The 22,207-nt window shown below is 52.7% G+C and overlaps 8 protein-coding genes across 8 annotated transcripts; 5 read left to right on the forward strand and 3 right to left on the reverse strand.

The window, feature by feature from the left end:
• Positions 1-740: 740 nt before the first annotated feature.
• C7974DRAFT_361492 (uncharacterized protein) lies at positions 741-1,409 on the forward strand (the record flags this gene model as incomplete). The annotated part of the gene is made up of 1 exon (XM_046139712.1): positions 741-1,409. The coding sequence occupies one exon, from the start codon at positions 741-743 to the stop codon at positions 1,407-1,409; it is 669 nt and encodes a 222-aa protein (XP_045996677.1).
• Positions 1,410-1,622: 213 nt separating this feature from the next.
• Positions 1,623-2,744, reverse strand: C7974DRAFT_377342 (uncharacterized protein; the record flags this gene model as incomplete). Its single annotated transcript, XM_046140347.1, has 1 exon — positions 1,623-2,744. One exon carries the CDS (start codon positions 2,742-2,744, stop codon positions 1,623-1,625), a length of 1,122 nt encoding a protein of 373 aa, XP_045996678.1.
• A 679-nt stretch (positions 2,745-3,423) lies between these two features.
• On the forward strand, positions 3,424-4,083 carry C7974DRAFT_456290 (histidine phosphatase superfamily; the record flags this gene model as incomplete). Its single annotated transcript, XM_046146006.1, has 1 exon — positions 3,424-4,083. The coding sequence occupies one exon, from the start codon at positions 3,424-3,426 to the stop codon at positions 4,081-4,083; it is 660 nt and encodes a 219-aa protein (XP_045996679.1).
• An 873-nt stretch (positions 4,084-4,956) lies between these two features.
• Positions 4,957-6,923, forward strand: C7974DRAFT_209448 (chromate ion transporter-like protein). Its single transcript, XM_046136934.1, has 4 exons — positions 4,957-5,225; positions 5,296-5,556; positions 5,605-6,085; positions 6,133-6,923. Exons 1-4 carry the CDS (start codon positions 4,989-4,991, stop codon positions 6,759-6,761), a joined length of 1,608 nt encoding a protein of 535 aa, XP_045996680.1. The 5' UTR covers positions 4,957-4,988; the 3' UTR covers positions 6,762-6,923.
• A 3,598-nt stretch (positions 6,924-10,521) lies between these two features.
• C7974DRAFT_209464 (heterokaryon incompatibility protein-domain-containing protein) lies at positions 10,522-13,127 on the forward strand. Its single transcript, XM_046136936.1, has 5 exons — positions 10,522-10,762; positions 10,825-10,848; positions 10,909-11,335; positions 11,397-12,198; positions 12,257-13,127. Exons 3-5 carry the CDS (start codon positions 10,999-11,001, stop codon positions 13,038-13,040), a joined length of 1,923 nt encoding a protein of 640 aa, XP_045996681.1. The 5' UTR covers positions 10,522-10,762; positions 10,825-10,848; positions 10,909-10,998; the 3' UTR covers positions 13,041-13,127.
• A 1-nt stretch (position 13,128) lies between these two features.
• C7974DRAFT_209457 (uncharacterized protein) lies at positions 13,129-14,012 on the reverse strand. Its single transcript, XM_046136935.1, has one exon. It carries the CDS (start codon positions 13,997-13,999, stop codon positions 13,406-13,408), a length of 594 nt encoding a protein of 197 aa, XP_045996682.1. The 5' UTR covers positions 14,000-14,012; the 3' UTR covers positions 13,129-13,405.
• A 1,532-nt stretch (positions 14,013-15,544) lies between these two features.
• On the forward strand, positions 15,545-17,704 carry C7974DRAFT_396925 (heterokaryon incompatibility protein-domain-containing protein). Its single transcript, XM_046142128.1, has 2 exons — positions 15,545-16,895; positions 16,954-17,704. The coding sequence occupies exons 1-2, from the start codon at positions 15,585-15,587 to the stop codon at positions 17,203-17,205; spliced, it is 1,563 nt and encodes a 520-aa protein (XP_045996683.1). The 5' UTR covers positions 15,545-15,584; the 3' UTR covers positions 17,206-17,704.
• A 1,223-nt stretch (positions 17,705-18,927) lies between these two features.
• C7974DRAFT_456293 (F-box/WD repeat-containing protein pof1) lies at positions 18,928-21,583 on the reverse strand (the record flags this gene model as incomplete). The annotated part of the gene is made up of 4 exons (XM_046146007.1): positions 20,615-21,583; positions 19,920-20,563; positions 19,510-19,872; positions 18,928-19,462 (listed from the first exon to the last, which is right to left on the reverse strand). The coding sequence occupies exons 1-4, from the start codon at positions 21,107-21,109 to the stop codon at positions 18,928-18,930; spliced, it is 2,037 nt and encodes a 678-aa protein (XP_045996684.1). The 5' UTR covers positions 21,110-21,583.
• Positions 21,584-22,207: the final 624 nt, after the last annotated feature.

A 22,207-nucleotide genomic window follows, 5' to 3' on the forward strand; every position in this document is an offset into this window, starting at 1 on the left:
AACGCAATACGAATGTCTTCCTTGGATGTCTGATCTCGCTCAACATACACTGTTGCTTTTTTGAGTTGTTGATGAGCTCTTGCTGACTCGCTTCAGGCTTTAGGAAACCGAGTATGGATTGGCGCAGCTTCGTAGTTATTCGTCCCATAGATTCAATACATCGACGATACTCCTCACTTTCAATAAACCCTCCTTGATCTCGTTCACCTAGTGCTCTATATCGATCTGTAGATGTCCTCGATTCGCGAGCTTAGCCCGCTCCTTGACTCGTGTACCATGACTTCATCGCTGTCGTCCAAAGTCCGATCAACGTAACTCTGGTGGATGGTCGAAGAAAAAGAACATGAAGGAGGTGGTAGTGGCAGCTGCTTCACAAAAACAGTGCGGCTTGGTCTCGTCCCTCTCATGGTGCCGCTATTGTTGAAAAGCAGCTGCTCATGACACTAGGCTGTTTACACCTACTGATGTGATATGTTGCTGTCATTTTTTCTAGCTGGAAGGCAATGTTAAGGTCATAACTGCTGCTAATAGGCAAGTGCTTTCACAACGTGTTGCACCTTCCGCCACGAGACCCTTCCAATCAAGGACGAGACAATCCCATAGCCGTCGAAGCCTCACAACCGCTTCACCTCGACCTCATCTCACACAACACATCTGAGCCACCTACATACCTATAACCTATTTCGTTATTACCCGAACCTTAGCTACCCTAGGTATCTTGCGATTTATTATCGCGCTTTATGCGTCTCGCAATCACTGCAGTGCTCGCCGCAGCGTTTCTGCGCCAGACTCTCGCCGCTCCTTACCCATTCCCAAATGCAACGGACATGACAAACACAACTCTCGACGCACCTTCCGGTGGCCCTTACGTCTGCCAACACATCTACCCCTCCGACTTGACCGTGGTCAATTCTCGCTACCCCGATTACGATGTTGACCACCTTCACCACACGAAGCGATTCTTCATGCTTCGCCGCCAGGAATCGGGTGAGGGCGAGATTGCCACCCGCGTGCAGTTTCTGGGACTGCCCCCGCAAGAATCCAACACAACGTGTCGGCTCGAGTTCGTTCTGCCCAGCGAAGACCTACAAAAGATCTCAGGCGTCAACCCAAGCTTCAACGTGTATCATGTGAACGTCAAACCAGATGCAAGCGCGACTTGGAACACATACAAAGGCAATGATGGAGCAGACCTGTTTGGCCGCGTCAATGGTGAACCGGGGGCGCTGAATAAGACAAGGAGTGCTGGTGGTGTAGCAGCGATCAACGAGACGGCCTGCAGAGACGTACTCACGTTCCAGATGGGCATGACATATGACGGAAGAAAACTGCCGAACTATTGGGAGTTTTCGAACGTAGCCCCTCCGGCTTCGCCAGTGCAAGGATTCAGAATTGTGTATGGTTGCTGAGGGCCACGTTTGCACAAGATGCTATGAGACTCAGTGTGCCAATGTCGCTGAGGGGATTTTTGTAACACTAAAGGCATTTCATCATTCACGGTAATGGGAGGGCCCAATTTTGCACATATGCTATATTGTAATCTCAATAGAGTATTAATACTGATACCTTAGATTCGATCTCAACCCCCAAACGTCCTGCGTTGTGAGAGTGACGACTAACAATTAACCGACCAAAGCAACAATGTCTACACGGCACTTAGGGCACTGGTGGATGTCAGCGTCAATGAGCTGCGTCAAGCACGTCTTGCCAATGAGATGGCCATGAGGACACGGCATCTTGACTGGGACGTGGTCTGCTTGGATGATTCCAGCTTTCAACTCAATCGGATCTTCGTCTGTCTCCCCTAGTTTCCCCCAGCAGTACATGCACGTCAAGTCCTCGGCTGGGACAGCAGAGATATCAACAACCTCGAGCTTTGCAACAAACTCTTGCGCGTCGACATGCTGAACAGAGCTATGGCTCTCCATCTCCATCTCGATCTCGTCGAAGCCAGGCCCCTCATTATCAAATAACGACAAGAGGTACTCATGATGTGCGAGACTCTGCTCGAGTTCAATCTGCTGTGCCTTGAGCTGGGCTTGATATTTGAGAAGCTTGTTGAGTTCGCTCCGATGTGCCTCCATCTCGACATCAGCATAGTAGGTGCCTTCCTCGAAGTAGAGATCAATAAAATAGTCCTCAAATGCCGCGAGACAATCAAGCGGCATCCCGCACTCGCTAGCACTGTATGGCAGCGTACGGACAGGCCCGCTATGGAATCCGTCAATTGCGGTATAAGAAGGAAGCTTGACGATCGCATTAGCCTCAGAAACATAGAGAGGCGAGGTCAAAGCTAGCGGCAGATCCAGCTGCGTCGCTACCACGAAATCATATGCGTCCATGTCCGCATCAAGTAGCTCGATGTAATCTTTCATCTCGGCCAGAACCCATGGTATAAGGCCGCCGATGTCTGATTCGGTTGGTTCGATGGAGAAGTACGCCGCTGCCGAGATCCGGAGCGTGAAATCATCTTTGTCTAGCTTCGCTACGCTGTCGGGCAACGTGGCGTCGAGATCTCCGCGCACAGCGGCAAGGTAGTCGTACACCCCCTCGTCGTAGTAGTTGTCCATTATATGAGTATAGAGTGCGTGCATGCACTCTTTTGGCATGTCGGTGAAGCCGTAGGTGGGAACCAGCTGTGCTGGTTCCGGGCACCACATCTTCAGGCCGGCCATGGGACTCCACAGTTTGAAGCTCCCGGTGACTGGCGACTGTTCGGGCGAGGCTTCGAAGAGGTTGTCCATGGTGAATTGATTTGATGTTGTTGTTTGAAGCATGAGACAGGGGACAAGAAGGCCTAATATACGTTCAAGGTGTCGGATGTGAGGGCTGGCTGGGCGAGGTGAACAGCGCAAGATAAGTGCACTATGACGGAAAATAACATTGTGATCCATCAGTGTTTCGACCGTTCCACTCACCATTGTGTACATTGATCGTTAATAGTCGAGATCCAGGCTGAGTTCTTCGCGAGTACACGATGCGTATGCCTTCCGCACATTGTCGATTCAAAGACTGCGGCATCTTCGCCAACAAGCGAACAACGTCCCTCATTGTGCAGATACATGCTTCTCAGGCCATGTAAGACCAAGCGACAAGACAGTCGTATTGGTATTTGGCTTCTTGTAAAGATAGGACCTGATTAAGCCCACCCTGCCACATTCTCATGCTTCTCGAGTCCACCAGCGCCGATTCCTTGACGAAGCCGCAGCGAGCTCTCGTCGGCTCGTTGGAGGGAAACACGATGTGATGGGAAGAATGTGGAGCTATATCGAATTGACTGATGCACATCGCTTGGATTTAGAAGCATAAGCAATGAGGTCAGAGGCTACAGTCGTGATCCTTAGCATCTATTGCGCCATCCCTTCAATTCACCTTGTTACATACATAAGCAGCATCTACAAACACATGCATCTCCTCATTGCCATGGCACCAATCATTCACCTTATCCGTCATGCTGAATCAGAACACAATCTTTTTAAAGACTTTTCTCAGCTAGATCCGCCCTTGACTCCTCTCGGTTACGACCAAGCTGCTCGTCTGGTCACCACGTTTCCCCATCCGGGGCGAACTGCGGAAGTAACCACCTCCCCACTTCGACGCGCCAGACAAACCTCCCTAACCGGTTTTTGTCATGTTCTCGACAGGCGATACTTCGACCAAGCTTCGGGACGTGGTGTTGAGCAGGGAATTGCGCTCACTTTAGAACCTAATCTACAAGAACGAAGCGCGATGCCTTGTGATACTGGCTCGGAGCGCCATGAATTGGAGAGGGAATTCCTGAATTTGGATTTGGAGCAGTTGAGTGAGAACTGGCAGGCTAAAGTAGGGCAATACGCAGAAGACGACGATTCAGTCACACTAAGGGCTGCAAAGATGAGGGAGAGGCTCAGGGAACTGACCTTGGCCTTACATGGCAAGGAGAGGAGAGATATTGTCGTTATCACGCATGGCGTCTTCATGAAATTCTTATCTGGCGAAGAGAATATTGATCTGCCTAAGGCCGGATGGAAATCCTACATAATCAAAGAGAACAAAGAGGATGGGTTAGTAATCTTGACCCCAGTTGAACAACTCGAGGAATAGTATTATAGAAGCAATTGTACGCTCTCGATGAGACAAAGAGCAACCTTCTAGTCTTCTTCTAGCACTGTTGCTCAAATTCTTGCTTTCAAGATATAGTGCTTTCCGTTGTCTCATTAGATGCCGAGAATCACACCTGTAGCCACTGGCCTATCACTCGTGCTTCTAAGTACAATGGATGTGCGTCGATTGATTCGATATAACTGCACATACTACAACTTATGCATCCGCTAAGGAACAATCTGGTCCCTTTGTTGCACATCCGTGATGCTAACTGGACTCAGCTGATCGTCTGCTAAAGAGATCTATTGCATGCGCAACAAAGTATACATAACTGGAGACATGGTGCCTGAAAGTTTCTTAGCAAGGACATGTCCGGCTAAAATGCTATTAGAACAAATGCATTGCTATGCGTTCTTCTTATGACTTCCGTTGTTGCGTTGCTGTCTGTGCTGTCATGGGTTTGTAATTGTTGCTGCGCGCATTGCTGCAAGCAGCCAGCTCATTCGCGAACTTCTGCCTCCCATATCGGTCTCTATCTTTGGAAACATAACCGAGTAACTTGAAGTCACTGATGAACTGGGAGCAGTTAGTTGCCGCGACCTCAGTACTACAGACCTCATGTGCACAGCCACAGAGGAAGCTCAGGCCTCAAAAGATGTGTTGATTACAACAGCAAACCTCGCTTAGCTCGCGCGCGCCATGCCTTGGCACCGTCAAGCACCGCTTCGAAAGGGCGGAGTACGCGCACGTGGGCCAGCTGATTGGTAGGGAACTTTGCTCTGAGGCAATGTCACTGCTCAATGCTAATTGGATGAGACACAGCGTATATCCTTTTCAACTCTTGTCTTCAACCCGGTTCCTCACAAGGCGCCTCAGAGAGTGATCATCTACTGGATTTACTGACAATGTCGCTTTCCTCTATTATCAGTTCTTTGCGCGCTCATACGCGTTCCCAACGCAACAACTCCTTCCAAGCCAACACAGAAACGCTGAGATGGCGACTTGCGGAAGTGTTCATAAGGACTTGGGATCTAGGCTTCACATCGTTTGGCGGGCCACCCGTACATTTCCAAATCCTCCACCGCAGGTTTGTGCAAGGGGTCGGATTCGGTGGCGTAAGTAAATGGATTGACGAACAGACTGTGAGTAAATATTGATGCTTATGTCAACGACGTATCCTGTTAGCGGAACATGTTTCAAATACAACTGCAGTATCAAGAACTTTTTGGCATATGCCAAGCACTTCCTGGACCAGGTTCTACAAAGATGCTATTCTGCATTGCAATGATACGTGCAGGCATCATTGGAGCCATCTTCACATTTTTCCTTTGGAGCCTACCTGGCGCAATTGGAATGTATGGTCTGTCACTGGGCGTTCAACGGATGCCTGACCGGTTGCCGCCTGCTGTGTACGCCCTGCTAAGCGGACTGAATGCGAGTACTGTGGGGATAGTCGCATTGGCTGCTGTTCAAGTAAGGGCCTGTAGTTATCTATTGAGGGAAATAGCTGATGACATGCAGCTGGCGGAGAAAGCCATCAAAGATCGTCTCACAAGGATACTGGTTATCATGGGCGCTTGCGCAGGCCTGTGCTACAACGCACTCTGGTACTTTCCCATGTTGATATTGCTTGGCGGAGTAGCTACTGTTATATGGGATGTGTGGCTGCTGCAGATGGCCGGCAAGATGCGAGCGAAATGGGAAACTAACAGAAGGCGCACGACAAACGAAGGAGGAGATGCTGAAAGAGTCAATACATCTCAGAGCATCCCGCTCAAGGAACACGCGCATGCTACTCCAGCAACGCTCAATCAGCGAAAGCCGCAGGCTGAGGGCTCGGAAGGGCACACTTCGGATGAACGGGACCCTACTGGACAGGATTCTTTTGCAAACAGTTCGTCGCGTGGAGGCGCGGAAAGCGCAGAAGCAGCTCCTGTTGCAGATACGAAGACGCACAACATCTCCATCAAGCTGGGCGTCTCGCTCATCGTAGGCTTCCTGAGTACGTTGCCACTTCCGCTCTTCAAGCGCATTCTAACCCTGAAACAGTCTCGTTCGTAATCATCATGATTCTCCGGGGAGTGCTATCCAATAGACCTCGCCCTTTTGATCTCTTTTCGAACATGTACCTTGCTGGCACTATTATCTTCGGCGGTGGACCGGTTGTTATCCCCCTTCTTCGTTCGTACGTCGTCGACCCGGGCTGGGTTTCGCCTCGCGACTTCCTCCTCGGTCTTGCTATAATTCAAGCTTTCCCTGGGCCAAACTTCAACTTCGCAGTCTACCTAGGCGCGCTGGCACTCGCAGGTACAGGTCACCCTACAGTCTTTGGTGCATTGCTAGGTTACCTAGGCATCTTCTTCCCAGGCATTATCCTCGCAGTTGGGGTGCAGTCTATCTGGCAAGCTCTGCGGGCAAAGGCATGGATCGTTAGTCTGCTCAGGGGTATTAATGCCACAGCCGTTGGACTCGTCTTCACGGCTGTGTATCGGCTTTGGGAGATTGGCTACCTAACGCCGGAGAGCAGCAACGGCAACAGTCTTGGCCAAGAACCCTGGTGGGTTGTAGTAGCTACGGTCACCTATGCGGAGACTGCCTGGTTCAAGGTCCCACCAGCGATGGCGATCGTGTTCGGCGCTGTTCTAGGTCTGGCATGGTATGGAGCTGTTGGTCAGTGAGATTGTATCGCTTCGGAGTATTGCACGGTAAGCAGAACCTATTTCGTTGTCCTTTGCTTTTCGGCACCGCTTTGGCCTTTGGTGTAGGCGTATTCATCTCCAATGGGTCGGTCTTTCGCTTTCGACCTCGTCTCTTTTTGCCAATGGGGACTTCGGCTGCTCGTGTAGCCTTAGCGGCTTTCTTCGCCTCGCTCGCGATTCTTCTAGCCTCTCTCTCGGCGTCTTTGAAGCATGATCCTCTTGCGCCTCGACAAGATATGCATAGGTTACCACTCTCTCCGACCCAGTCTCCAGGATTATCGCCTCTGTCGATCGGCAAACTTTTACTTCGTTATTAATCTCAGTAAAGAATTGATTCTGTTCCTCAAGGAGGGCACGTTCTGCAAAGGGGTGAGCTTCTGGATGGGTCTCTGCAAGCGCTGTCTACTCGCCTCATCAACTACGTGTGTGTCCTGTTTGATTAGATTGTGCAGCGAGGTAACAGCATTTGCTGTAGTTGGCGTTACTGGTGTTTGAGGTACTTGGTCTCGTATGCAAGCATCTCCCTCCATCTCGTTGGCTGCGGGGGCACTCAATCGAGCGAGGGGCTTTGGTATATCACTGAGTACCTTGGCTGGATTAAAGGGGAGGAGGCCAGCTCTCGACCATCCCGCGCGTATGTTCCTGGACTCAAAGGCTTGATCCCTTGCGGTGCTATATAGATAGGTGAAATGCTCCTTTCCCAATTGTTCCAACACCTCCCCGCTCTAACCGCTCGACCTGTTCGTGGTAGACCACTTTCAGTATACTGAGATGTCGCAGGGTTGAAGCTTATGGGACATGTGAGAGGGGAGACGGTATAGGATGATTTTGTTCTTAAAACAAAACTCTAAGATCTTTAGAGTTTCGTGGGTTCCGAAGCCGTCGCATATTAGTACCCGTGGTTTTACATTAGCTCGCTGTTCAGTTTGAGGATGAAATATAACCTTGAGCCAATGCAAGCTGAGATATGGGTCGGTGTAGCCAGTGTCCGAGAATGCACAGTGCCACCCAGGGGTAGGATACGTGGTCCAGTTAGATCAATGAGTTGATGCAGGCCAAATGATCATAGGGGTCAAATACCTACCATCGGCACTTACACATTCAACATCAGTAACAATCGTTCGCTTGACACGGGCATCTCCATAGCCTCGCACGTTATCTCAAGAAACAAGGACTTTGAAAGAGTTCAGCTTGGAAAGCACGACACCAGTCTCGTATATTATAGACGTTCTCTTGTAGAACAGCGGGGTCCTGTAGGACCTCTCCAATCACCTCAAACCAGTGTATGACCTTATCAAAAATATCGTAACGGTCCCAGTCTAGCGCACTGGTCTTACTTGGTTTAAGCTCTGGATGGCGTTTGTAGAAGCACTGGGGCCAGTTCTTTCCTGTTCGCTGGCTCCCGTCGGCGGGCAAGACCGAAGGCTATCGAACCTATATACTTTACGCGGACGGGGCAATCAAGAGCATCTTGACGTGCTATAGATTTAGCAAGAGCGTTCTCTTCCTACGGGCGGAGATATTGTTGACTCTGGGCCTTCTCTTCCGATCGATCAACTGGCGGTCGCGTTTCCGATGCTGTAGAGCCGTGCGGGGAACACCGTGATGATCAGCTAGAGCACGAAGGGATTTTTGGCACACCGTGTGGAGCACATAATGCCAGCGCTTGGCTGGCTCTATCCATGTTAGCTGATTATGGTGATGGAGTGTCGGTGGGGTAACACGGCGATAGGACACGACGACATGGGGCCAGGTTCTGGGTAACTGACAGCAACGTGACAAAGAGATCAAAAATAGAAATAGCACGTGCTTATGAACCCTTCTAGAATTGATCGCCACAGCCACAGCCCACTTCGGAAGGCTCGTTACTTAAGATACAATACAAGCTCGCTGAATCTTGCCAAGGGTTACCTCAAGTTGCAAGGCTCGAGATCACCCCTCGTTTTATCTGGAGAATCTCTCAGCATCTACATTGCTAGGCTGACATAGCTTTCAAACCCCTGGATCTACATTCTACTACAACAGTCGCTTCTCCCTAAAGTTCCGGTTGTACAAGACACTCCTATCATTACGGGTTAGCAAGGGTGATAGAGCGGAGGAGCTCAGCATGACGTGAATAAAAACATTGATAGCGGACCTAAAACTCCAAAAATTACTTCGTGCCACAGGATCCTAGTTGAGGGAAGGGCAAAAGATGGACGTGTACAAACAGTACCTCTATTAGCCTACGAGGGAGGCTTTCAAGGGATTAAACTCAAGAATTCGGCTCGCGTTGTAGGGTGGCTCGCAATATAGGGATAGACGTTAGAGTGCTAATATAATGTTAGTTTGGAATTAGGAATAGCCGAGTACTGCACAGTACGATTGAGAACAGAAAGTTGCTGAAGCATTACCACACTTCCGTACGATACCAGATGTAAAAGAACCAATGTTCTAATGATCGATCTTCTACGAAATCCTCAGAGAGACCCATGTCTGCCCAACACATATTCCTTGCGATGACATTGTCGTTTCAGCCTCGTCGTTGCGGAGCTGTGATCCAGATCCAAACGCGTGCGGACGTGCCAAGATCTGACATCTGTGTGTTGTGTATCAAATTCTGATGGCTGACACAAAGTCGGACGTGGCACAATGAGCTCTGTAGCAGAGATGTCACCCATGTATGGATTTCGCAAGGTTGAGCATTTTAAAAAATGTGGAGTTGAAGCGGGAGAGTGGTGGGGCCGTTCAGGTCTAGACTCCTTTCACGCCAAGCGCTCGCTTGATTGGCGTTACCAGCCGCTTGTGGGGCGCGGACATATCCCTCTGGAACCACCCAAATGCAACAACATCGCGCAAGAGTCCTATCGTCGTTGATACAGGCACTAGCGGCCGAGTGTGCACGTTGACTGCGATGCATCACGCACGTGCGGTAGCCTCGGACACAAGGCGGACAAGATCTTGCATCCCTGTCCTCGGGACGAAAAAAAGGTGAATAAAGTCGCGGTTGAAATATGAGACGCGATAAGCAGCTCAAATAGGTAGACAGCTGACTGAATGCTTGCTCTGACCAACACCACGACCCCATGAGAGACAAGGCTGTGCAAGTTTTAGTACTGTTTGCAACAGCTTTGCAATCAAGAAGACCTGACTGTGATAAATAAGGTTCCATAATCAATGCAGGTCGAGGTGAGTCCCCCACAGACGTGACTAGAGCGAGCAATGCGTTCCATTGACGAGTGCAGTTCCGGAGGAGCAGAAACGGAATGCTGCGGGAAGTATGGGGCCAAAAGTCCGCCTAACGCGCGTGCTTCCTAGGGGCTGATTAGGTTTCAGCCTTCCCAGTGTCGTCGACCCACGCGGCGCAGCCCAGATCAGCCTCCACAACAAGGGTCGTGCAGCCATCACAACATTTCTCGGACGCTGATTGGGAGTCTGCAAGTAAGCTCGTGTTTGCAGCCGTTCATTAACGGCTAAACGACACTCTGCCCATGTACTTCATCTACGAGAGCAACTCCGACTCTTTAACAAGCGAGCTCTCTGGTTGACATTTTCCTTTATCATACCTAATGTACCTTCACTTCTATCAGTGCTCTCGCTGAATCTCTCCCACCGCAGACTGTGTCAAAATGCAAACCGAAATCTCGTCCGATTCGTCGAGTATATTCTCATTCAGAAAGGAACCCACAAGTATCAACGAATATGAGGTTGAAGATGATTCAGATGAGACGTTTATACAATGGCTTTCCACGGTGGTAGAGGGGATATCTGAACACGCAACTGATGCCGTTGGTGTCGATCGCAAGCGTGATGTACTCAAGGCGCTCAGCAAGCCTAGCACTATGAAAGATACATGGAAAACCTTGTCTAACCAGATGCGTGATGATAAGGAGTTGCTGAAGATAGTAAGAAAAGAGGCGGCGTTTGCTGCGCGAAGGGAGTTTGCAGCACCAGGATCTGTCAGTAGATCTGTGCTAGAAGAGTTCGATGTTCACAGATATGTAAGTAGACATGCGATCGACAACACTGTTGTATTTCACTGACCAGCCGTCTGTTTGCGTAGATTGGAGGCTCGCTAGAGAAAGTGGTAAGCATCCTTACAGAAGCCGATAAGGCGCGCTGCTGACTATTGTGCTCAACGTGACAGCTGAATAGAGTAGAAGCCAAAGTAGTGAGTTGATTTTTTTGATTTGGTAGCGACCACTAATGTTCGTTTTGCGTCGTTTAGAGATTTAAAATGGACCATTACAATGACTGGAGACTCCAGTACGACGATGACTTCGCGAAGACATATTATTCGACGATATGGACACATCCACATCTACGCACGTATGCGACATGGTGTTGTTATTGCTGCCAGAGAATCCTTCTCGAGGAGCATTACGGTGAACCAGCTGTCATCCCTCTGACAGACCTCATCGACTCGGCCCAACGATGTCAGATCTGCAGTCTCCTTCTAAGATCCTCTATCGATCATGTGAGTGAAGACGGTAACATACGTCTACTCCGAAATCATGCAGGGATTAGAGCAGACTTCTATGGCCCGCGTCTAGTCCGGTTTAGTGCTGATCCAAGTAAGTCTTTGTATTGCGTCTTCACAGAAACTATACCGTACGGTCTCTGATATATCACTAGATCTTCCTGAGCGGCAGCGGCATAGGGTTCCTATTGGCCGTCCATTGCTGGCAGATCATGATCGTACGGCACGCATTCAACTGCTCCGTGCATGGCTTCAACAATGCGATAAGACGCATCGATGTAACGAAAGAAGTACTGACATGGTGTTTCCGACGAGAGTTCTTGATGTGGATGGCCTACAATATGCGACACACGAACCCGGTTGGATCAGATTGATTGACGCTGCGGAGAAAACCACTAATACGTACTTTGCGCTGTCTCATTGCTGGGGCAACGTCTCAAATGTTCAACAAAGCTACAGCACCACCCTGGATAACCTACAACAAAGGAAGCGCGGTTTCCATGTTTCGGAGTTACCGAAGACATTCCAGGACGCAATCAAAGTTGTAAGGGCTCTCGGACACCGATATCTCTGGATCGACTCCCTTTGCATTATACAGTCTGGAGACAGCTTTGAAGATTGGAAATACGAATCGACTCGAATGAAGCATGTATTCTCACAAGCGTACTGCGTACTTGCTGCAACGGCAGCCAACAATGCTCACTCTGGGTTCCTGGATCGACAAGAGGACAGAAGAACAGAATACGTCTGTGTCAAGGACCGGTCAGAACGCCAGTTCTACATCAGCACTGACTTGGATGACTTCGACAACGACGTCGGCAGAGCCAAGCTGAATACGCGTGCATGGGTCATGCAAGAATTGGTACTAGCACGGCGCACTGTTCATTTCAGCGCCAACCAGATGTATTGGGAATGCGGCAAGGGTATACACTGCGAGAATCTTACCAGGTTGAAGAGGTAAGAGTATATTGCCTACTGACCCACGTATCTCACTGAAACTGACGCTTTCTTCCAGTATACCCCGAAACAGACACTTCATGTTGGACCCAGAATTCCCTGCCCGTCTTTTGGGCGCGTTTGATCGGGATGCTATGTTGAACTGTATCTTCTATCTGATTGAAGAGTACTCGAAACGCGACATTACTTTCCAAAGGGACCGACCAATCGCAATATCTGGGCTTGAGGAGCGTATCGCAGAAGCACTGGACTGTGAAAGCAGATTCTGCGTCTTTGAGAGATATCTCCACCGGAATCTTCTTTGGATGCACACAGACAACACCAAAGCGACTCAGTATCACGACTCTGTCCCGTCATGGTCGTGGCTGGCTGGCTCAGGGCCGGTCGTGTTTGACGAGGAGGATGAATCTGGCACTTTCGAACTCAACACAAGCATATCGTTCCACAGTCAGCGCCAAGAAGCACTGTTAGCAGACCTAGGCGTGTTTGTGGACTGTATACTGAAACCCCGAGACGAGAAATACGAGCAGGAGTACCAGACCTTGTATATCCGGGATACCGCTGGGTCCATCAAGAATTGGCTGTCACCTGATTACATTTTCTGGGATTCGGATGGCGGGATCAAAGGGTGGTGGGAGCCTGACTGGAAAGATTCGGAGAGTTTCGACAACTTGCACTGTGTTATCGTGAGCCAGAGCAGTAACAGATCCAACGGCAAAAGGTACAGCCTTATACTGGCTGTTGTACCAACCGGTAGAGATGGAGAGTATCGGAGAGTAGGCACGGGGTCGGTCTACGAAGAGTGTATCATCAAGGTACAAGAAGGAATACTGATTGTGTAGCGTGAGGGCCGAGCGATACACGTAATTGTCGATGTTTGCACGATATGTTGTAAGATCTATCCATGGGTCATGGGACGTTAGTTGAAATAATTGTTAGATTCCGCCATGATAATAACCAAGCTGACACTAGCTCTCATATTAAATCAGCACAATACACCCTGGATCTTTTGCCAATCCTCTTGGTCAGCAAGCGCTGTAGCTTCCTTCGCCAGTCTGTCTGCTGTTGTATTAAGCGTTCTTGGGATGAGCCAAAACTGTACTTCAAATCATGCTTTACTCCATCTTTCGAGTTCTTTCAAAAGCTCTTTCCAAAGGTCCTGGTTCTTTACCGGGTTCTTTGTTGCTGTCTGCCATCCATTGCGCTGTCATTTCTTCATCCATTCTGTAGATCCGTCAACTACGTAAGTCGAGTCTGTTGCAACCACAAGGCGTTGGAATCCCTCGTTGTTCCACAGCCGAAATCCAAGAGCACCGATAACGGCACGGAGCTCGGCACGGTTACTGGTCTGAGATGCGGCTTCTCCAGTAGGACCGCGGGTCTCGAGTCGAAATCCGGCAGCACCCAGTTCATGGAGTTTCATAGAAATAGTAGAATGCCCAGATGAGGTTTTTGACGGAATTGTTGAGGGAGATGTCTCAGGACTATAGACAAAGGCACAACCTCCTCTAGCATCTTTGTTTCCGTTCTCATTACAGGCGCCATCTGTGTAGATGAGGAACTCGGATTTGTTCGATTGGCGAATGAAACGTGGGGCTGGAATCGTGCATCCACTGAAGCTGGGCACAAACAGAGTTTCAGGGGTGTCGGTGGCATCTGGAGGAAGGAACCGCGTAAAATTTGACGCCGGATCAAGAGGTGGATATGCAATTTGGATATGTTGGCCACCAAGAACGAGATTGACACCTTCTGGCAATACAAAGTCGGGATCGACAACGAAACCGCGCTCAAGAGTTTCCATGATTTGGGAAAGGAGTGAAGGACTGTTGTCTTGCCGATCAATTTTTCTCTGTGAAACTATCCCACTACCCCGCAAAGGTAACGTGAACACTGTTTACTCAATGATCATGGTTGCACAGATTCGATAACGATAACAAACAATGTGTACTACTATGGCTTTGCAACCAGTACCACCCATAGTACTCCTACAGCTTCTAAGTTTCGAACGCTGCTTACTCTTGCGACTTTGCCTTTTTGCATTAATAGTCTGAAGGGATGTAGTAAAAGAGGAAAGAGAGAGATGTAGAATACTAACTCCATTTAAAATTTAGTTACGGTCTAAAACATTAGTGGTAGCCAATTTTACATAATGTATATTTCTTTGCAAGTGTACCTGCGAAGTGTTTACCTACGTAGATATTGTACTTTAGTATTTCGTTAATATTATGTCAGGATATATTAGCTAACCTTATGTGCTGAAAGACACTCTTCATGCGGAGCCTTTGGCATGTTCGGATTATCTTTTCTCAACAAATTTTTATAACGCATCACTCCAGAGACACAACCTTTTCAAAGGCGCCGTGTACGTGGGTACAAATCATCACAACTCAGGCAAAACGAAAGCTAAGGGCACCGCTAGTGACACATCCAGGATTATCTCCCAACATGCCCAATTCCTAATTGTCTTGATCCGCTGCTGGCCTTCATCATTACGCTAGTCCAATGTTGATCGCACCGCTTTTTCGTACTCTCCATTGCAGTACTTGCAACCTGTATGTCTTTCAATTGATCGATTCTGAAACAGGATGATCAAACTTACCTTCTACTGAGAAACCGTGCCAATTGCCTTCCTTCATTTCAACAGGGACACAGCTCAATTCCTCTCTCTTCGTAGGACCGAGCCTGCTAAGATTGGTACTGTCCCAGGATATCATCGACCATTTATCGTTGTACGAAAGGATACCGCATGGATGCTGGTCACCTGAAACAGCCCATGGCCTCTCCTACCATCATACTCATCAACTTTGTACCCTTCGCATTGTTTTAAGAAGAGCCTCACCTTCTTATCATAAATGAGCTTGTAATTAGTCTTGCCGTTCAACTTAAGCAGCATGTCATACATCCTCTTGACTCCGACAAGACGGATGAAGTGCCCGTTCCTCTCTTCATCAGAAGCTGGTCGCAACTGACAATTCCTTGGACCACCCTTCTTAGACTGCTAGGCGATCCATGTCTTGGCCTCTTCTACGATGCCTGCTACGGCGGGGGTTTTGCGAATGCGGATCTTGGGACTGTCGGTGAAGAAGTCACCAGCAGCAATGTCGTCGTAAACCATCCTGTCGTCCTGTCGCAAAGAAATACAGGCAGGAGAGTGAGGTCTGAGGCAAAAGAAGCAAATACGACTTCAAATCAGGCAGTGGGTTGAAGTGTCCTTAATGCGTCGGCAGGCTGAGGCTTCCATGTGAGGTTGACTGCCCCGCATCATGCAGACCGCTCCTGCCTCGTCTCACCGGTCTCGCCAGCCAACATTAATCGAAAAAATTTGTCTTGCGACCAACATGCTCACTTTCGATTCAAGACTTTCCAGAATCCCCCCCAGTTTCGCAATGTCGTCCCAAAGTTGCAGTCATGTCGATGTTCGAGAGTTCGATGGGCTGCGAAGCTGCCTTGGGTGTGGTGAGACTCGATTCCACGAACCCTCACTACCAACAGAGGCTGCAAGGCAAGAGCAAGAGTACATTTACACGGATTTGAGATGTCTACAGAGAGGACAAATGATCCGATTGTTGGTCCTGGAGCCCGGCGATTATGACGACCCCATACAATGCACTCTCATCCTTTCTGGACTGCAACATGCAGAGTACGAGGCCGTCTCATATACTTGGGCAACTGAAAATGGAGACGACAGTAAGTCTCAATCACTGAAAATTGACAATAGCGTGTTCTACGTTACAAAGAACTGCGACGCGGCCCTGCGTTGCCTTCGGAAACGGCAGATACGCAGGCTTTGGCTTGACGCACTGTGTGTGAACCAAGAAAATATCAACGAGCGTAACCATCAAGTCGGGCTTATGGATCAGATTTATCGCAATGCAGTACGTGTTCACGTCTGTATACAGGATCATCTCCAGGACCACTCAATATGTATGAGATGGCTGAACGCGAAGGAAGGGTTTCCAGAGCTACCGAAACACGTGGCGGACCGATTTGTAGACCTCTTCGCCCTTCGATATTTCGGACGTGTTTGGGTCATACAAGAGGTGGTAATGGCTAAGAGCGTCATTTTCCACGTGAACAACGACGTTGCGGAATGGTCAAAAGAGATACTCGCAACGCTCAATTGGAGAGCGCCGCCTCTGATCAACGCATTCTTACAAAGAGATGGATTCCAGAACGTAGCAGATGCCCTCCGTACCTCAGTATCATCTTTCTGCTCCGATCCCAGAGATGGAGTACATGGCATAATCAGCCTCCTGCCACCTCACCTCAGAACGCTGATTCCGGTCAATTACTCACTTCAAACTGAAGAAACGTTCGCCAACGCCGTCTTCGCCTGCATTCGAAGCACGCACAGTCTTGATGTTCTGCACTTTGTCAGCTTAGATGGCAATGAGCCAAACTTGACACTCGCTCGGAGCTTTACGATGGCACATTTGCAACGGTACTTAGGGTGGACAGCATGTGGGCCAGGCGATAATAGGGACCTAATCCTCTTCAACGACGAACACGAGTTCCTTACCTCGTTCAACTTTGATCAAGACGGACCTCCGACACAAAACCAGACATCTAGCATCATTGCGCTGCCAAAGCATCGAGTGGACGTTCGTTTGATAGCCGGGCAAATACTGCCGTGCTTGAAGATTCGAGCTCTCCTCATTGACATCTCAACTGGCGTAAGCTCTCGGTATATCGCTAGTGTAAGCTCTCAGTATACCGCTGGAAATGGACTGAAGAATTCTAATGGAATTTACTCAGTGCTACGAAGAGATCACGAGCTCGTGGAATCACTATATGGTCTCTACGCGGCAGAAAATCGCCGAAGGATTCCATTTTCTGCATCACGAGCTAGGACTCGCCACTACAGGAGGCTCAAAGGATTTGACACTCAACACGGAAACGGATTTTCCAGCACCGCATCGCTGCCCGACGACCAACTCTTTCGTATCGAAGGAGCAAAGCCGCTATTTCTGCTTCGAAAAGTGGCACCCGGTAGATTCAGAATCGTGAGCGCGTGCCACTGGCAGCAGATGAGCTCTCCCGACCCGTCAATGTGGGTTGACATCGAAGCCAACGCGGTTCGGAACGCGGCGGTGCAGACCCAGACGATTGAGATCTACTGACAGAGACATGCCGTGTCTCTGCACGGAGAAGGGTGGAGGTGGATTCCCTCAGTCTCCCACCCCGTTTCCAGACCCTGTACTCCATCCACCATCCCTCACCAGCCCTCGACATCCAGCTCTTCCAAATCCACCCCTGGCCGTCCACCCAAACAAACCCCCCGAGTCCAGTCGCGGTGAAACACCGCCCTCTCCACTACACAGCCGAGCATGCGTCCACGCACCCCAGCAACTGCAGTGCGCGACCACAACACCTACGCACATCTCCCAAGACAAGCCAGTTGCAGTCCACCACTCAAGCCACCCCGTCGAACCACACCCCAGCGACACCGCCAACCGCCAACCGCCACCCCACATCTCACTTCCCAACCCCATACCCCACACCCCCCACCACTCAGCTCCCCCAGCCCACGCAAACACGTTCTCGACTCTACCGCTATCCGCGGATCCCGGCGTTGCGAAAAAAGGGAGTGCGGTGTGCAACGCGGTCTCAGGACTGTTTGGTGGGGATCCCGCGGTGGATAGGGAGAGACGAAGAGATAGAGGGGGGGAGGGGGGGAAGGACGGGAAGAAGGGGGTGCGGGGTTGGGTAGGTGGGCTGGTGGGTTGGTGAAAACGGCGCAGTGCAATGAGGGGCAGTGAGTGCTTTACACGCCACGCAAGACCAGCGCGCTGCCTTGCCATCTACATCTAGACGTCGCGGATGCGAGCCAGAGGGCAAGGACGCGCCGGGTCTCCAGCCCAGCGCAAGCCACAGCTGCACTCCAGGCGGGGACGCAGATGTGCGAGACCTGACCGCGCCCACAGCACCACACCACGACATCAAGCACCCAAGCACCCTCACGGTGACGAAAGAGGGCATGCAACACATACCACGTCCACCAAACCACCGAGAATCGAGAAGTGAACGCTGGAAAGTGAAGAATAAGGATTCCAACGACAGTCTATATAAACGCCCAAGTACGCCTCACCGCCCCCAAGAACACGGGGGGATCGGATCCAAAAACCCCAAAAACACCCAATGTTGATCCGTTTTCCCGTCCCGTCCCGTGCCGTGACCGTTCCCGCTCGCGAATATAAGCTGCTCAGCTGCTTTGCAGGAAGCGCGAGCCAGCGAGGTAAATAGATGGTAGATGGTAGATCGATATGCTATCCAAGATATCCAAAAAGGCCGCCGCCGTGGGCGAGAATACATAACAAGCCCCCCCCGCGTACAATATAGGGGGGTACATGACAAGATAGCCCGACGCGCTCGTGACAACTCGTGGCGCGGGCGGTGGACCGGCGCCGCGTTGTCCAGCCCCTGCCGCCCCGCGGCCTCCCGCTTTTCGTCCCCGCTCGCGGCTCCAGCGGCGCGGGGGATGTGGTGTGTGTTGGTGTGGTGTGGTGTGGTGTGATGCAGCCATGACGATGCGCCCGGAATGCAAGGGTATGTGGTAGTGCGCGTGAGGCGCGCCAGCAGCGCGGCCGTGGTGGTCAACAACAGACGGGCCGGCGCCGGGGTATAACAAAGACGCGGGGGCGAGGGAGTTCGTGCACGCTCGCACGCTCGCACGCGGTCAAACAAGCATTAAACGTACGGTTTTGTGGAATGGTAAAGCGCTGCTGGAGCTCACGCCTCGGCATCGGCCATGGTGACGTCGCCGGCGCTGTCGTCGGCCACGAGCGATGCGGTGCGCGGCAGGATCGCCGACTGCGGCCGCGGGTGCTCCAGGTCCAGGTGGTCGGGGATGCTGATGGGGCTGCCGGAGCGTGGGGTGTCGAGGTCCTCGTCGGGCGGCGGCGAGAAGTCCCAGACCTCCATGATGGTGCGGCCGCCGCGGCTGGCCATGATGACGGCCTTTTCTTCCTCGAAGACGACGCGCCAGACGGCTTCGGCGGGGGTGCTGAGTTCGCGGACGAGCGTACCTTTCTTCAGGTCCCAGACCTTGACGCGGCCGTCGCTGCCGCCGCTGACGATGCGGGTGTTGTCGAACTGCAGGCTGGTGACGCTGTTGTCGTGTGCCGCGAGCCTGTGGATGGCCTGGTAGGTGGCCAGACTCCAGACGCGGACGGAGCCGTCGGAGCCGCCAGTCACGAGGATGTCGTCGCGCATCTGGAGTTGGCCGACGAGCGAAGTGTGGCCCTGTAGCACCGCCAAGCATTTGCTGTCACGCGTGAGTAGGAGGACGTTGGGGTGACACCAATAACTTACCCGTCGTTCGGATCCCAGATTCGAACGCTGGTGTCCAGACTGCCCGTTGCAATCTTCTTCCCGTCAAAGGCAATGGCGTAGATCTGGCTGAAGTGGCCGGTCAGTGTGCGCAGGCACTTGCCTTCGGAGATGCTCCATATTTTGGCGGTGGTGTCGTAGCTCCCGGACACGACAATATCGCCGTGAATCTCCAGACACCTGACGCTGGCCTGGTGACCGATCAGGACGTGCTTGCAGATTCCCTTTTTCAAGTCCCAGATGCGCAGTGTTGTGTCACGCGAGCCGGAGATGGCGGTGTTAGCGTCCGACATCTTCAAACATCGCACTGTCGAGGTGTGCCCGCGGAGTGTGAATTGGGGGTAACTATACACGATTAGCACCCTGAAGTTTGAAAATATGGTTGGACATACCCTGTAGCCAGATTCCACACTCTGACGTCACGGTCGCAACCACCGCTGACCAGCAGGTCGCCCCAGGGCACCATGGCCCACACGCCCATAACGTGGCCTTGCAGTGTCTTCTGGTGGTCGCCCACAGTGTCGAACACGTGGATCTTCGCGTTGTCGAGCGCGACTACAATATACTTCTTGGTCAGGTGCAGACTTGTGACGACACCCTGGTCGGGGGTGATCTGGCGGGCGTCGCAGACCCCGCCGTTGCGCCAGGCTGTCTCGACCATGTAGCGCTGCTTGAAGTGCGAGCGGTATGTGATGGCCTTGGACTTGCGGGAGACGGTGCGCTGGGCGTCGCGGTCCAGACTGCGCGTCCGCAGCTCGCCGGTCGCGGCGGTCGGCGAGCCAATCTCCAGGTGCTTGTTCGTCGGCGTGTCGTCGGCTCGCGATGTGCGGGCGGCGTCTTCTGTCCAGGGCTGCTCCGTGTCCATGGCGTCGGTCGGCGAGGCGGGCCCGTTGCGCTCGTGGGGCAGCAGCTGGCGGAACGAGTACTTCTGGCACAGCAGGCGCCAGGCGCCGTCGTCGTTGACCAGGTCGCGCCACTTGTTGGAGACCTGCGAGGCGCGGGCCAGCGTGGTGGGGTCGTCGACGCACTCGAGGATCTACACATGTCAGCACTAGCCGCTAGCTTAGGCCGCAGGCGTGGTACGTACCCGCAGGGACAGTTCGGTGGGCAGGACCAGGAACGGGTCCTTCTTCAGGCGCGGGCTGACAAAGTCGGCCACGAAGCTCAGCTCCTGGCTGTCGCACAGGTTGAGCAGCTCGCCCAGCAGGCGCAGGCGCTCGGCGCGGTTCATGTCGCCAAAGTGGCCGCGGATGGCCTTGATGTGCGAGTCCTCATGCTCGGCGGCGGTGCTCCAGTCGGGCGCGCGCTGCGTCGGCGTCGGGCTGGGCGCGGGCGTGGGCGGCGACGCGGGGGCCGACGGCAGCAGGCTGTGCGGCAGCGTCGCCGACAGCGGGCTCGTGGGCGTGATGATGGGCCGCGGCACGCCGGAGCGCGACAGGCGGCTGGGCTTGCGGGCGCGCGCGACGGGCGACGAGAGCATGGCGGCGCGCGACGACGAGGCGACGGCCGACGCGGCCATGTCCGAGTCCGAGTCGACCGGCGCCGGGTCGCGCTGCGGCGTGAAGTAGTCGACGTGCTCCATGGGGCGGGTGGGTGAGCGGCGGCTCGAGGGCGTCGCAGATGCACTGAGCTCCAGAGTGCGGCCGGCAGCGGACAGCAACACGAGCGCGCGTGCACGAGGCGGGCAGCAGGCGCTCAGGCTCAGGTACCAGCGCCCAGGACCCCGTGGGCTTCGTCTGCGTCGCCGGCGTGAGGGGCGCCGTGTTTCGCCTGCTCGGGGCTGACGGGGTCGGCGGTCAAGCACGCACTCGCACGCGAACCAGGGGAGCCGCTGGGCTGAGACGGCGCCGTGGACAGGGCGGGGAGCGCAGGCAGCACGGGCAGTCGTATCCGAGGCCTCCAGAGGATTCAGTTTGCACGGGGGCAGCGAGCGAGGGCGGCGTGGGCGGGTGCAGAGTGGTGACGCTGCCGCTCGAGGCGTGAGATGGAGCAGTCGGCCACTTCACTGCCAAGCGGGCGGCGGGCTGGCCACCAGCGCATCCACGGGACCGCGCCGTCGCAGCGCCCCTGCAGCCCTCCAGCGCGGCTCCAAAGCCTCCAATATCGACGCCGTCACGAGCTCGCCTCGCCTGCCAGCGCCCGCTGCGCGTTTGGCGGGTGCAGGCTCAGGCACGCCAGGGGTCCGCCTCTAGCGCTCCAGCTGCACCTTTCAAACGCCCGTCTCTTGGTGCCTGTCTCACGACCACCGCCGCCGCCCGCACCGCTGCTCCCTCGAGAGCCTCAAACAGCGGCCAGTGCGGAGATTGTCGCGGTGCCGGCAGATACCCGCTCAGCCCTGAGCAGGCATCCGAGCAGGTATCCTCACGGCACCGACCAGGTATCCTCACGGCACCGACCAGCCTGACGTAGCCGCGCCACTCACGGTCTCTCTCCGGCCAGATGCCGCCCAAGTTGGCACACCCAGCCTGGTGCACGCCGAGCTCGAGCAGACAAAGACGCAGACCCAGCTCTGGCGAGCCCGGAGTCGCTTCCGTTGCTGGTGTTTCAGCGAACAAAGAACCTTCTCGTGCTGAAGAGTCGAGAACACGCGGGTGCTCCCGCCAGATTTGATCATTACGGCGTGCAAGTAATATCGCCTTTGTTATTGCAGTGGTTCTATATGTGGTCCTATATGTGGGGT

The sequence above is a fragment of the Boeremia exigua genome, assembly GCF_020726555.1.
Source record: "Boeremia exigua strain MPI-SDFR-AT-0100 chromosome Unknown C7974scaffold_7, whole genome shotgun sequence".
In the NCBI taxonomy this organism is placed as follows: domain Eukaryota; kingdom Fungi; phylum Ascomycota; class Dothideomycetes; order Pleosporales; family Didymellaceae; genus Boeremia; species Boeremia exigua.

Bases quoted from the DNA above. Each gene is read 5' to 3' on its own strand.
- C7974DRAFT_209448 (XM_046136934.1), top strand. From the start codon at position 4,989: ATGTCGCTTTCCTCTATTATCAGTTCTTTGCGCGCTCATACGCGTTCC. The intron at 5,226-5,295 runs GTGAGTAAATAT...ATACAACTGCAG, and splicing joins AATGGATTGACGAACAGACT to TATCAAGAACTTTTTGGCAT. The intron at 5,557-5,604 runs GTAAGGGCCTGT...GATGACATGCAG, and splicing joins TCGCATTGGCTGCTGTTCAA to CTGGCGGAGAAAGCCATCAA.
- C7974DRAFT_209464 (XM_046136936.1), top strand. From the start codon at position 10,999: ATGGACCATTACAATGACTGGAGACTCCAGTACGACGATGACTTCGCG. The intron at 11,336-11,396 runs GTAAGTCTTTGT...ATATATCACTAG, and splicing joins CCGGTTTAGTGCTGATCCAA to ATCTTCCTGAGCGGCAGCGG. The intron at 12,199-12,256 runs GTAAGAGTATAT...GCTTTCTTCCAG, and splicing joins AATCTTACCAGGTTGAAGAG to TATACCCCGAAACAGACACT.
- C7974DRAFT_209457 (XM_046136935.1), bottom strand. From the start codon at position 13,999: ATGGAAACTCTTGAGCGCGGTTTCGTTGTCGATCCCGACTTTGTATTG.
- C7974DRAFT_396925 (XM_046142128.1), top strand. From the start codon at position 15,585: ATGTCGTCCCAAAGTTGCAGTCATGTCGATGTTCGAGAGTTCGATGGG. The intron at 16,896-16,953 runs GTAAGCTCTCAG...GAATTTACTCAG, and splicing joins GCTCTCGGTATATCGCTAGT to TGCTACGAAGAGATCACGAG.